The sequence below is a fragment of the Herpailurus yagouaroundi genome, unplaced genomic scaffold (genome assembly GCF_014898765.1).
Source record: "Herpailurus yagouaroundi ecotype Mexico unplaced genomic scaffold, PumYag 162, whole genome shotgun sequence".
Classification (NCBI taxonomy): Eukaryota; Metazoa; Chordata; class Mammalia; order Carnivora; family Felidae; genus Herpailurus; species Herpailurus yagouaroundi.
The window spans coordinates 25,860,850-25,875,544 of NW_024412403.1; the positions used below are offsets into that span (position 1 = coordinate 25,860,850).

Below are 14,695 nucleotides of genomic sequence, written 5' to 3' on the forward strand. Positions count from 1 at the left end.
TTTCGATCTGATTAAATGACTAAAAATCACAAAGTCTTACTGCTGTCTGTAAAATATTAATAAGCAGTAATTAGTATTATAAAATTTCCTATTTACATTTTTAAATTCAAGAGGAAAATTTTTTGGCAAATTTCTAAGCAAAATAAATATAATCATTTTTCAAATGTGTTAAAAATCAGATCAGCCTCATATATTACTCATTTCTTTTTTTTTCAATATATGAAATTTGTTGCCAAATTGGTTTCCATACAACACCCAGTGCTCATCCCATAAGGTGCCTCCTCAATACCCATCTCCCACCCTCCCCTCCCTCCCACCCCCCCCATCAACCCTCAGTTTGTTCTCAGTTTTTAAGAGTCTCTTATGCTTTGGCTCTCTTCCACTCTAACCTCTTTTTTTTTTCCTTCACCTCCCCCACGGGTTTCTGTTAAGTTTCTCAGGATCCACGTAAGAGTGAAACCATATGGTATCTGTCTTTCTCTGTATGGCTTATTTCACTTAGCATCACACTCTCCAGTTCCATCCATGTTGCTACAAAGGGCCAGATTTCATTCTTTCTCATTGCCAAGTAGTATTCCATTGTATATAGAAACCACATCTTCTTCATCCATCTGGTCAGAGTGGTTAAAATGAACAAATCAGGAGACTATAGATGCTGGAGAGGATGTGGAGAAACGGGAACCCTCTTGCACTGTTGGTGGGAATGCAAACTGGTACAGCCACTCTGGAAAACAGTGTGGAGGTTCCTCAAAAAATTAAAAATAGACCTACCCTATCACCCAGCAATAGCACTGCTAGGAATTTACCCAAGGGATACAGGAGTACTGATGCATAGGGACACTTGTACCCCAATGTTTATAGCAGCACTCTCAACAATATATTACTCATTTCATGATGATACTTAAAAACGATATGGTTATATTTCTAAGATTTGTGGATAATTAAATGCATCAATATCATCTATATTTTAATGCAAAAGAATTAAGTGCTCAATTCTTCAAAGTATCTTAAAATAGTGCAAGAAAACACCCAATAACTACTCTGCTGGAGAAGAGGGCCTCCCAAATTTTTTCCAAGAATGATGTCATGGAAAGAACTTATGAAAAAAGTATTATATTTTTTTGAATCATTATAATGTACACCTGAAACTAACACAACACTGAACTAACAAAACACTGTGTGTTGACTATACTGCAATTAAAATTAAAAACTTAATAAAAAAACACACAATCTGAATTTCAGAAAAAGAGGAGAAGAGCAGAACAAACATTTTTTTCCAAAAAATGATATAGAAATGGCCAATAGGTACATGAAAAGATGCTCAACATCATTCACTATCAGTGCAATGCAAATCAAACTACAATGAGCTGTCAACTCACACCTGTTAAAATGGCTATTATTCAAAAGACAAGTAATAAATAACCAAGTGCTGGTGAGGATGTTAGGTAAAGGGAACCCTTGTATACTACTGATGAGAAGCAAATTGGTTTAATCACTGTGGAAAACATTATGAAGTTTCCGCCAAAACTTAAAAATAGAACTTCCAAAAAAATAAAAAAAATAAACAGAATTACCATATAACCCAGGGGTGCCTGGGTGGCTTGTTTGGTGAAGCAACCAACTCTTGCTTTCGGTTCAGGTCGTGATCTTATGTGTGTGAAGATCTAACCCCGAGTTGGCTCTGGACATGGAATCTGCTTAAGATTCTCTCTCTCCCTTTTCATCTGCCTCTCCTGTGCTCACTCTCTCTCCAAAAAATAAAAAAATAAAAAAATAAAATAGAAGAACAAAAAAAAGCTATCATGAAATCCAGCAATCCCACTTTTGGGTAAGAATAAAAAAGAAATGATATCAGAATCTCAAAGACATATCTGTACTTCCACGTTCATTGCAACATTATTTCCAATAGCCTAGGAATAGAAACAACCTCAGTGCCAATCTACAGATACATGGATAAAGGTGATGTGGTATATTATATTCAGTGGAATATTATTTATCCATGAGAAGGAAGGAAATCCTGTCATTTGTGACAACATGGATAAACCTTGAAGGCATTATGCTAAATAAAATAAGTCAGAGGAAGACAAATACTACAGCATATTGCATAGGTGGAATCTAAAAAAGCCAAACTCTTAGAAACAGAAAGAAAATAAATCAGTAAATAAATAAATAAATAAAACGTATGTTTTTAAAGAAACAGAGATGAACTGTAAAACCAACTGAATTCATGAGATAAAATAACTAACAACTCTAATCAATAAGGAAATGGATTTTTTTAATGTCTCCAAACAATTAGAATAATTATTGGGCATTCCACCGTCTGCAAAAAGAAATCATCTTGCAACAAAATTTTAGACAAATGTAGGTCTTTTAAAAAACATTTAAGAGAGGAGAAAAGTGGAAAGAGAATAGATTATGAAAAGGAATATGGCAACAAATCTCTTCCAACAACAATATTAGTTACTGGTTTTTATTAGATTTGTATAATGAGATAAATATAACACCTAGGATTTTGAAAAATATTGCAAGTAATCCTATTCAAGATAAAAGCCTAAAGAGCACAACCTGTTACTTTCAACACAAAACAGATACCAAGTTTTTGGTGAAGGGGTTATTCATAGTTGCCCATTCACTAGATTTCAGTTACTGTGATTATGATATTTAAGAAATAAATCATTTAGAGAGAATTCCCGATCGTTGCTAGAATGGAATCTTCCATGACCATCACTGTGTGGTGAATATGCTGGGAATGTGATTTCTCATCCCTCCTGGACACAGGACAGATGCTGTTGGGGAGTAGAAAATGGAGTGAATGAATCGTCATCAGCACAGTCTCCCAGAGAGATTTTTACACCAAAAGACTGAAAAGCAATTATAGAAACAGGGAATTGGCAGTGGAAGATAATCAAGCTGATAATGGAAAGAGAGCTCGAGCACACTTATCTGTTTATATGGTGCCCTGCTTTGGTGATCATTTTAGAAAGGAGTATGAAAGGGATATCACAAATTTTCAGCATTTATGTACTTCATTTATCTTGTGTGATATTTTAAGGGCACCTTCCAATGCATTCAACTGAAATACAAAACAATTGTATAACACATTTTTGTATCTCTTTTCCTTATCCTATTTTTAACATTTCCCTGTAAATTAAACTACAGCATATGAAATATAGATTTATTAAGATGTGTCTCCCATAAACGTCCCCTTATTGCTCTTTTCTCATACTCAGAGTCTTAATTCGGAATTCAATAGTGCTTATCAGGCAACTGTGGAAGCGGCAGCTGATTACATTTAGGGGTTTAGAGCCCTCCCCAGATTGTGTGGCATGTGCCTTAGAGATCAATTCAGTTCCATTTAAAGCCAAGCATATGTTGACTAAACGAGGCAGGGCTACTGGAGACTTCATAAAAAGAAGATGGGAAAATTCAATTCTTAGCAATATTTCTTTTTCCCTCTCTCTCTATGGGCATAAAATGATCAGACGTAAGATTTCAGAGGCCACAGAGAGTTACACTTTGGGACTAAAGACTTCTTAATGAAGCTGAACTGTTATATGTGGCAAAGAATCAGAATCCAGTTCATGCATGTAGGGAAAATTTTGAAAGAGTTTATTCACAACTTTCTTCAGAATTTATAATTTCTACTTAGGTCAGCAACAATACATCATTTTGTCCCATTCAGTATTTTTTCATTCAATGCATCCATTTTACAGAAAGAAGTTAGTTTTTTGGATTCACAGGGTACAACCCTAACAGCTTCAGGCTACAGCACAAAAATAAATTACAATTTCAGATCTCTATGCATGTATTCACTCATATTTTCATTCAGAAATTTATATTTCCATTTGGCAAACATGTGCTTTTCCAATTGAATGTAGCCTGACTACCCTAGTAAAAGAGTAAAATTATCAATAAACTTATCTGTGAAATAAATTATTGCTATTGAGAACTCAATTTTTACATAATGATTTTAATAAGCTATGAAAACAAAGTAATGAGATAATTTTAAAATAACTCATGCTGACTACCCTTCTATATTAAGGTATTTAATAAGGGATATGTAATTAGGCTATCAACTTTTTAAATAAATATAATATGTATCAAAGCATAGATTTAAAATAGAATATACAAATACAAACACATGTATACATAGTTTTAAGCCTTCCTGCTTTGTAAAGGAAAATCAATAGTAGAGAGATAAAATACAAAGTCAGTTAAAATATTAACGCTTGCTTGTAGAATATATAATTGTCTTCGCCCATTTATCATCTCACTAATCTGGTTAAAAAATACGTGTTTGTGAAACAAGTTGATAATTACATTTACAAGAACATCCTTAATAGTGTTATGGTTGATATATGTAACGTACTTCTCTCATGGGGTAAAGATTTACAGAAACAACTAGACCAGCCATGTCTTCCTTAAAATATTTCTTATTAATGGAACTTAGATTTGGGTTGCAAAGTATAGAATTCTTCAAAGTTCAAAACAAAGTACAAACAGCTCCAATTGTTGTTTTAAGATACCCAGAGAAAGAGAGTAGGTATGATTTCTTGTTGTTTATATGGTTATCTGAAAGTTAGTGAAAGGGATGCTTTCTAAGTGTTACTCTTTTTGCTGTTAATATTATTCCTTGAGCATTCAATATATTCATATTGGTATACTAAATTTCTTTTTTTTTAAACTGAATCTCATAACATACCTAAGACATAATATTGTTTATTCCCATTGGACAGTCAAAGAAACTAAGGTTCAGAAAGATTAACTTATTTGCTCAAGGTTAAAAATAAACATAAAGAAAATAGCTACACTGCGGATCAAACCAAGGTCATAAGATTCCAGAGCTTATGTTTTAGCCACCATTCAAAAACAAACAAGTATATTTTATCTTGGTAATTCATGGAATCAATTCCTATTTTACATTTCAATAGAGTTACCATTAGAAGATCAACTGCCCAATTTAAAAATGTATTTTTTAAATTGTACTTTTATTTTTTTTTTAATTTTTTTTTCAACGTTTATTTATTTTTGGGACAGAGAGAGACAGAGCATGAACGGGGGAGGGGCAGAGAGAGAGGGAGACACAGAATCAGAAACAGGCTCCAGGCTCTGAGCCATCAGCCCAGAGCCCGACGCGGCTCGAACTCCCGGACCGCGAGATCTTGACCTGGCTGAAGTCGGACGCTTAACCGACTGCGCCACCCAGGCGCCCCTAAATTGTACTTTTAAAGATTGCTTTATATTGTGTCAACTCTATTACTGGGGTTCATACTGATCTTTGAGGCATATCACTCATTTGACATAAATTAATTCACTTTATCAGATGTGCCAGGCACTGGATCAAGCCCTGGGCATGTAAAGATGAACAAACAAAGCATATAGATATTGTAGCTAGTAAATTGTATATTCAATTTAAAGAATGGATTTAACAAGAGTGTAAACAGAAAACGTTTTATTTTTCTCCACCTACTTTATTTCAAATCTCTCTTTTGGCCCCTGGATATTTCAGACAGATCTCTTCACTTTTCCAGTTATTTTAGGTGTTAAATTTTCTTAACAGGTTATTTAAGATTCACTTTTAGATATTAAGATGTACTGTCAAATACAGCATCCAAACTTTAATATCATCTAGTTCAAAGTTTCTTTTACCTCCCAACTCTGTAAACTAATAACCTAACCTAATAACTTAAGGTAGAGGAGGTAGAAATATTGCCTTTGACTCATTTTTCACCTTCTTTGCCTTCCATTTTCCTATAGCTGTAGTGTCAGAGGAAAGGCAAGCAAGAAAAATCTACCATCACTGTATTTTTCTTTTGGCCTACAGTGGCTCCTGGCCAAATGCTAGCTAGCTCTTTTGTAGAACAGAACTGTGAGTTCTTCGGAGCATTCCTCTCCCACCCCCCTTCCCCAGGCCTACTGCACTGTAGGTATGGGTGGTACTCTTCCTAGCCAATCTCTAGCCCTGCTGAGCTCCTAACCTACCTCAGATTCCATCACTCCACTTCTTTATGTTGAGCCTGCTTGTCCTGTAAGGCAGCTGTCCCTCCATTACATCGTCCAGTGTCCACTGATTAAAAAAAAAAAAAAACAAAAAAAAACTTACACACTTTCCTCGCATGGAGAAAATGTAGGTTCTTTCCACTGCCACTCTCTCTCCTGGCCCCTAATTACCATCAAGAGATGCTCCAGTCTAACTTTCTGACTTTGAATTCATTACATAGGAAGAGAACACAGGTCTTTAATTATACAGTTATATGCCCACAAACCTTAAGAAACTAAAGTCACAGTCTTCTGTGAAGTCATTCACTATACTTCAGTTTAGTCTGATTGTTTTCAAAAAGTGGATCATGAAATCGATTTATTTGGTTTCAATAAACATTTCTTATTATGGAATGGAATAAAATGGAATAGAATAAAATTTAGAATAGAATAGAACAAAATAATTGTGTTCAGTTACACACACACAAGCACACAGAAACACACATCTGTTGGAAAAAAAAATCTGAAAGTCCCTGCGTTAATCCTATGGAAACACTGGTCCTTGTGATTCTTTAGGCTGAAAGTAATATGATGGCCTTCTCCCTTTAAGTCAACTCAATATGAATGGTTGCCTTGGAGCATTCCTCAGCTGGTGCGCTGGATGGCACCATATTCCCTTCTCCCACTCTTCTTCAAGGACATTACACAGTCTTCTTTTAGAAAAAAAACTTTAATCTTCTTTTATATAAAAATAGAGCTGGAAATAGGTGATGGGTGTAATAGTTGCTAGACCAATTTTGATCTATTTTTTAGTTAAGTGTAATATGGATATATTTAGTACTTCTATTTAGAGTGTAACAATATTTATCAGTACTCTCAGATTTGGGGCTACAACCTAGATTCTAAAACAACAGGAATGATTCCTTTCAAGTACTATTACATGTGGTCATCATAAATTGAAAAAGTCTCTACGGAGATTAATACAATTCAGTTTTGAACCTACTTTAACATGAATTGTGGCTCCTTGAAAATAATATAATCATTTATAATTAATATTCATAATAGCTTTCAAAATACAGGTTTCCCTCTTCCTTGATTTTATCCAGTGCTTTTGCTTCCCCATTATGCTTATCCATACACAATGTAGGGGAAGAAACATTAAGCCTCTCCATACCCAGCCACTATATATCTCCCTTCTCAGGGAAGTCAAATCCCATGTGGCCTCAACAGGGTCCTAGTACTGCCATGTAGCTATCCCTCCTAAGCCATAATTACAAAACATTGAGGGAGCAAACCCCTCTCTCCCTGTGACATGAGGAGTCGCCCAGGGCAAAACCCTGTAAGATCAAACAAACAGGTCCAGGAAACAGCAGCACCACTTTCTTCAAACAATATTTCCAGTTGGCCTATTGTTGCATGACCCAAATCCTGGAAACCACCAACTGCCTGCAGATCCATTCAGTTTCTTCCCTGTCCAGTTTCTTCATTTTCCTTCTATTTCTTCACATGCAAATTATATTCTCCCAATTCCAATCCTGATTTACTTGTTTGGGGCCCCATCTTTAAGTTCCTTTCAAACGACTGTTATTGCAGAGTTTCCATGTCTTTGTGACTACTTTTCCCCACCTGACTCATGATTTAATTGAACTCAGTATCCAGCCTCATCCAACTTTGGTCCCACCAAAAGGCAACTTTCACATTTAAAAAAAAAAAAAATTTTAACGTTTATTTATTTTTGAGACAGAGAGAGACAGAGCATGAACGGGGGAGGGGCAGAGAGAGAGGGAGACACAGAATCGGAAGCAGGCTCCAGGCTCTGAGCCATCAGCCCAGAGCCTGACGCGGGGCTCGAACTCCCGGACCGCGAGATCCGCGAGATCGTGACCTGAGCTGAAGTCGGATGCTTAACCTACTGAGCCACCCAGGCGCCCCACACATTTTTAAATCATGTAGGTTTGGATGTATCATTTGGAGGGCGAAATCAACAGATCTTCTATGCTTGTGTAACATTCCAAAGGTTGAGGCTTGAATATTTATATGAGGTGGAGGAGTTTATTGAAGAGAAACTAACAGAGTTTATGAGGGAGGGGTATATCCTAGACCTCTCAGCCATCCCTTGGAACTGCTCTATGCTCTGCTGTAAAGAAGATGCCTAGGGGTGCCTGGGTGGTTCAGTTGGCTAAGTGTCTGACTTCAGCTCAGGTCATGATCTCACACTTTGTGAGTTCGAGCCCTGTGTCAGGCTCTGTGCTGACAGCTCAGAGCCTGGAGCCTGCTTCAGACTCCGTGCCTCCCTCTCTCTCACTGCTCCTCCCCTGCTCACATTCTGTCTCTCTCTCTCTCTCTCTCAAAAATAAAGAAGTATGAAGAAAAATTAAAACAAAAATAAAGAAGATGTCTAAGGTTTTATCCACCCTTTCCTCAAGCCACATCTCTGGCTTTGACACTACTATTGTGGAGGTGTTCTGAGCAACTAAGTGTATATAGTCCCACTTGATATTAGATCGAGGTCAACAATGCACTGTAGTAAAAGGTTGATGTGTAAAGAGGCAGAAATGGGATGGATATTACAGGATCATCTATTTGTCACCTTTTTATCCTATATGTTAACATTCTTTCCCCATAGAGCCCTGCAAGGAAGACCATTTTCAGTGTAAGAATGGAGAATGTATTCCACTTGTGAATCTCTGTGACGGTCATCTGCACTGTAAGGATGGCTCAGATGAAGCACATTGTGGTATGTTTTGATTTTAAGAAAACACTTATCACTTTAGCCTCTACACTTGGATCCTCCAAATGTCAAAGAAAGATCAGAAATGTATTTATCAGGACGTGTTTTGTTCCTTTTGTGTATCATCATTCCCCTTGTGACTTCCGCACCTTGGATGCCACTCTGGTTAGGAGAAAAATTAACAAGCAGACCCCTGTTTATTGTTAGTTTATTTATATAAATTTGACTACATTTAGTAACTTTAAGTCTAGGACAACCCATATTCAGGTAGAAAGCATAAAGTAGTACTGGGAGACAATGGCCCACACCAGGCCCTCTAGCACCGCCCATATTGACTATGATACTCCTTTGCCTGCATATGGAGGCACCCTCATGTTTACTTATAACTGACTATGTTACACTTGCTCCTTTGCATTCTTGGTTCTTCAGTATCTACTTCTCCTCCTGCTTAGTTGAGTCTTTAGTCTCATCTGCTTCCAAACCTCTATAATGAGTTGTGGCTTCTTTCACTATATCTTGCTTTTATTTCTAAGCAGATACTTAGTGCTGCTTATTACATGCCATGCACTATATCTGATTGCTGCAAAACAATCTTAACATAAGAAGAATTAGCTCTTTTTAGCCATGAGAAAACTGGGGTTTGGAGAAGTTAAGTGGTTGTCAAAGATCACATACACAGTAGGGGCTAGAGTTGCATTTTCAACCTAAGTCTGTCTAATTCTAACAATGCTGTTGCTTTTCTCAGAATAGGGGGAAAAATGTAAACAATAACATGAAATTTACCCATTGTGGGTAAAACTATTGTTTCTGATGTTTTACCTGTTTGATAAACTGGCTTAGCTTGGCCCAGTCCCTACCTAGCTACTAATAGCATCTATACTATATCCAAAATGCTTGTAAGATGGTGGGGAAGAGATGGAAACCAAATAGCATAAGAACAAGGCCAAAGAAAATAGCCTCTAGAGAAAGAAGTAGGAAAAAAGGTGCCTATGAACTTGAATTTTCCTTGTTTTAGAGACCAAGCTTGTGAGACATACTCCTCACAATAAATATTATTTTCCATTTATTTTCTATTTTGATATGCACTAAACTTCCATATCTCTCTGCCTTTTTCATTTTTGTAGTTATATGAAAAGAGCAATGTAAAGTCTATCAAATTTATATTTTTCAACTTAAGCTTTCTAACATCCTCTTTTTTAAATGTTTATTCATTTTTGAGAGAGAGAGAGAGAGAGAGTGCACGTGAGTGGGGGAGGGACAGAGCGGGAGTGGGGGAACAGAGGATTTGAAGCAAGCCCTGCACTGACAGCAGAGAGCCCTACACAGGGATCCAGCTTAGAACTGTGAGATCGTTACCTGAGCTGAAATCGGACGCTCAATGGACTGAGCCACCCAGGCGCCCTCTAACACACTCTTTAAAAAAATCACAATCTCTAAACTCTAAACATTAAGAACATTGCACATGTAGTTTACAACCCATCATTTACTTTTAACAACTTAGGTCAAAATGACCCTGTGTGTGATCTAATTTCTTTAGTGCGTCTTTTCAATGGCACCAGGAACAACAATGGTTTGGTGCAGTTCAGAATCCTGAGCACATGGCATGAAGCTTGTGCTGACAACTGGACCACACAGATTTCAAATGATGTCTGTCAGTTGCTGGGATTAGGGTAAGTAATTCTACTCAGCTCTGTTTTAAGCAAGTCTCGAACTTTCTTATTGGTATGAAACTGGGTTTATTAAGACATTTAAAATTTATGGAAGTTATGAATTTAGAAAATACATGTTAGCAAAAAGAAGAAAATAAAAATCTTGATTAATGCTATACTCAAAAATAACCACTTAACATCCTTTTTATAAATATGATATAAATATAAGTATATAGAAATACTGTATTATAAAATCATACAAAATATTATACTATTCTGTTTTGTAGCATACTTACACATGAGCATTTCTCATGTCATTAAATTTCTATAGACTATCATTTTTAAGAAAATAAAATATTCTATTTTATGCTATATCACAATATATATAACTAATCACAAAGGTCCCTAGAGAACATGTTTTTGCTATATCTTTCTATAGCAAATAGCTATAACTATTTCTACAATAGTTCCTTTGGAAAATCTGTAACAGTGTAATTATTGTGAGAAAAGACATGCAAGGTTTCAAGACTTTTTCAAGAATTGTAGTGCAAATGATAATTCCATATCAATGACTCAACTAAAATTTATTATACTTTCAGTTTGTCATAACATGTTGCATCAAATATACAATTTCATTTTTTACCTTCCCGTAATCTCAAAAGTAATGAGGTTTAAAATAGAAAGGAACAGTAGCAATAATTTGCTTCTTTTTAGTTGTATAGTCGACTCTAATTCAGCATTGTGATCCATTCGTATTTGTGATTTACCAAATCACAATTTGGGAGATTTAACCATTTTAGATTACACATGGTAATTTGGTCATTGGTAGCACTATATTATTTACCACTTTGTTTTATCATATTAAACTATAAAATCTAAGTGTAGGAAGTATGCCTAGTTTATCCATTACTTCATTGCTAACACCCAAACTTATCATTGTCTCCAAATATGGGTACTAAATAAACATTTGAAGTAATAAATTATTCATTTTATATAAATATATGTGTGCATATAAATATAGAAATACCTACCTATCTAAATGCCCAAAGTTGCCCAACTATAACTCATTATCATTTTATTCTGTCCTGAACTGGGGAATTTTGTATAAAATTAAAAATAATTTAAGTCCACATCCACACATACCCTCAGCATTTGGCCATTATCCCAGCTATTCCTAGCTCCTCAAAATCAAAAGTAATTGAGTGCTTTCTTTATAAGGGGACTCCTTCTTAGTTGATTAATAATCATATAGTCTTCATGCGATACACAGGTTTTCAAAATTTATTTCAAAATGTTTATTTTTTTAGCCCAAGACATATTTTCCACAAGAATAACATTAATGAGTGATTAGGTCTTGGTGTAATCTGTAAGAGCTGTTTCATTTCTAGTTGACTGGGAGAGTTACATTGTATACTAATGCCAGGCTAGCACCTAACCACCACATAGCGAGATTTTACCATAGGAAAATGTGTGAGGTCCTACTCAGGGTATCAGATACACCCCATAATTTTTTGCAGTTTGAATTGAGAGTTTTCAACTCCCTTTACCTCCTAAAATGCTGTCATTAAGATTGTGAACTCCCCAGTTTCAAGCCTCATTCAAGTGATGTCAGCCTCATCAGGAAGACAATTCCTACAACAAGCAAAGGGAGGATGTGATTTGTCGCCCGTTATGTAAATAATCATCAATTTGATTTATGTGCATTAATCAGAAGCTTCCTGCACTTTATATATATTATCGTTTTTATAATACATCATAGCCTGTATTCTAACAAAAACTTTTTCAAAATGGGAGGCTTTGAGACATAGGGGGTCTTGGAGGAGGGTAGGCTGTAGAGGGAATAATGTTTTTTGATGAAGACTCAACAGAACACTGAAACTGACAGTTGTTGATTTATTCCCACTTCAAGTAAAGCACTGGGTAAGTGGCATTGATTCCAGATTCCTACTTTAATTCCGATTTTAGTTCAACAGTGAGTTCATACAGGTGAGGCCTGAAGAAGTTGTTTGCTGTCACTACTGAAGTTGTCAGTAATTCTTAGGAACACTTTTATAGACTCAGGAATTTAGTAAAGATTAAGCTAAGGAGATTGGTAACTTGACCTTATTTCCACAAATGACAAATCCAAATGATCTAGATGATGGAGCTCTCAATACACAGGAGCTTGTGTTCCAATTCACCATCTAGCCAAGAATCATTATATGGTTATAGACACAGGAGTGTGTTTTCATTCTGGTTGTGAATCTTAACTAAAATAGTTTCCGGGGAGATATATGGGTTCAAGATGAATCATTTACAAAGACCAAAGGATCAACATCCTCTTTGACAGAAGTTTTTAAAAATTAAGTGAAATATGTTGAGGGATAGCACAATACTGATTCCTGCAATTGCACGAGAGAATGTGTTGGAAAGGGAACATATATCTTAGTACTTTTTAACAGTTGTTAATATAAATGTGTTATTTTAATTACTCCTGGATCAGAAATTGAAGCGTTAGCAACAATGTTGTGTCTGTTCCACGGATGAGTAAAACATGGTTTTTACTTCAGATATGTTGGGGATTGACACGTAAGTAGATAATGACAATATAACGTGACGAATGCAATATGCTATTAGAGAACCACTCAATTTGGTAATGTAAAGGAAGGCTTTCTAGAAAATGGCTTGAGCTGAGTGGATGACAGCCAATTCCACACAACTGTATACTATCTATTTACATGTTTTTCTCCCAGCCAGATTTTACTGTCTAGTTCACTGACCTCATTTCCTATGAATCACAGCCCTTCCAGCAGGAGACAGGGACAAAGAACTAGACTTTTTAGTGTGTATAAAGCAAATAGTACATCCCATTGCCTTAGATACAATATTTTTGATGAAGGTCAGGCACTTGCTTTCTTCAGAAATGAGTCAGGTAATCTCTTCAAAGACTTTAATCTTTGGGCCTGCACTTATTAAATAGTCTCCACAGTGCCCTAGTAATTGAACGAAAGTTATAGCCTTAATGAGAATGTGTCTAGACTGGTGCATGGTACCCGAAAGAAAACTTAGTGACTTTAAAATGATGTGTTTGGTACAGTGGAAAGTAATTTAGGAGTCAATTTATTAAGAAAGCACTGTGGTCTCTCAAGATTATTTATGCAGATAGGGTACAAAATGCAATTCCCCAAAGATTCTAGTAAATCATATGAGGTGGATTTCATCAGCCTTCCTTCTTTTAAATGAAGCATTTTCATTCCCTGCCATTTATAGCATGCGTAAGTAAAAAAGTACTTTAAATAACACTTTCATGTCTCTGATCAAAGTATGAAAGAAAACATTTTACACTGATGAAAGAATAAATGTTAAAGAAACTTAGAGTATTGATTTTTAAAACATTTCCTAGGAAAGCACACTACCTCGTTACTAACCCAATAAATGAACTATGTGGTTGACTTGCCCCACTAAGCCATTAAAAACTAGAAGTCATCAGGTCTGTGCAGCTTTGCAGAATTTAGGAAAGGCTAATGTCTTAAAAATAGAGGTGGTTATACATACCCCTCTTAGCCTGCTTGTGAGGAGTTGCTGGTAATTTTTAAATCCCACAATAGTCCTGTGCAAGATGCCCTCAATTCAAATGTCAGAAACCTCATGTTGAGCCTCTCATTCTCAAATCCAAAATAAGAAATGGAATTATTGCAAGGTCTTCCATTTCAGAGGGGTTTTGAAAATGTTGGGGGTGGGATGGGGAGGGAATATTGTTTTAATAAGCCTTCCAAATAAACAGAGCATAATGATTTAATATCCTGTGTAAGTACCACCACAAATTCGTATCCACAATTTAACACTGGGTCTTAGAAAACTGAAACATAGAAAATATAGAACCAGTGTTTCATATTAGTTTTAAAAATTGGTAGGCAAAAAATATTCCTGTTCTTGCCCATATTTCCAGTCATTGTCCTCAAATTTTCAACTATGTGGAAAAAGCCTTAACATAAAACAACAACACAGATAAGATATGGGAATCATTAGAAAAAATGTAACTACTACTTTCTACTTCAAATGATTTCCTTTTTATTTGCTAACTTTATACAGAAATAATTAAATACTATTTTCTGTTGTTTTTAATTTGCAAATTCAACACCAAAGGTATTCTTTTCTATTTTCCTAGGTGGGATGGTAGGGGGAGGGCAGGTTATGGGAAAGATGGTGGGAAAAAAAATTATTTTACTTAGTTCAATTGACCAACCTAAAAAGTTCATCATTTGCCTAATATACAAACTGTAACTCTCACATTCTTCCTATTTTGTTTTTTTTTAATGTTTATTCTTTTTTTTTTTTTTTTGAGAGAGAGAGAGAG

At 35.6% G+C, this 14,695-nt stretch overlaps 1 protein-coding gene across 1 annotated transcript in view; it reads left to right on the top strand.

Annotated features, from left to right (window-relative positions):
* Positions 1-14,695, top strand: part of TMPRSS15 (transmembrane serine protease 15) — a 121,780-nt gene that overhangs the window by 74,405 nt on the left and 32,680 nt on the right. Inside the window, exons 16-17 of the mRNA XM_040485015.1 lie at positions 8,606-8,716; positions 10,248-10,380. Of these exons, the coding sequence (XP_040340949.1) occupies positions 8,606-8,716; positions 10,248-10,380 (244 nt within the window). The remainder of the gene's footprint in view (positions 1-8,605; positions 8,717-10,247; positions 10,381-14,695) is intronic.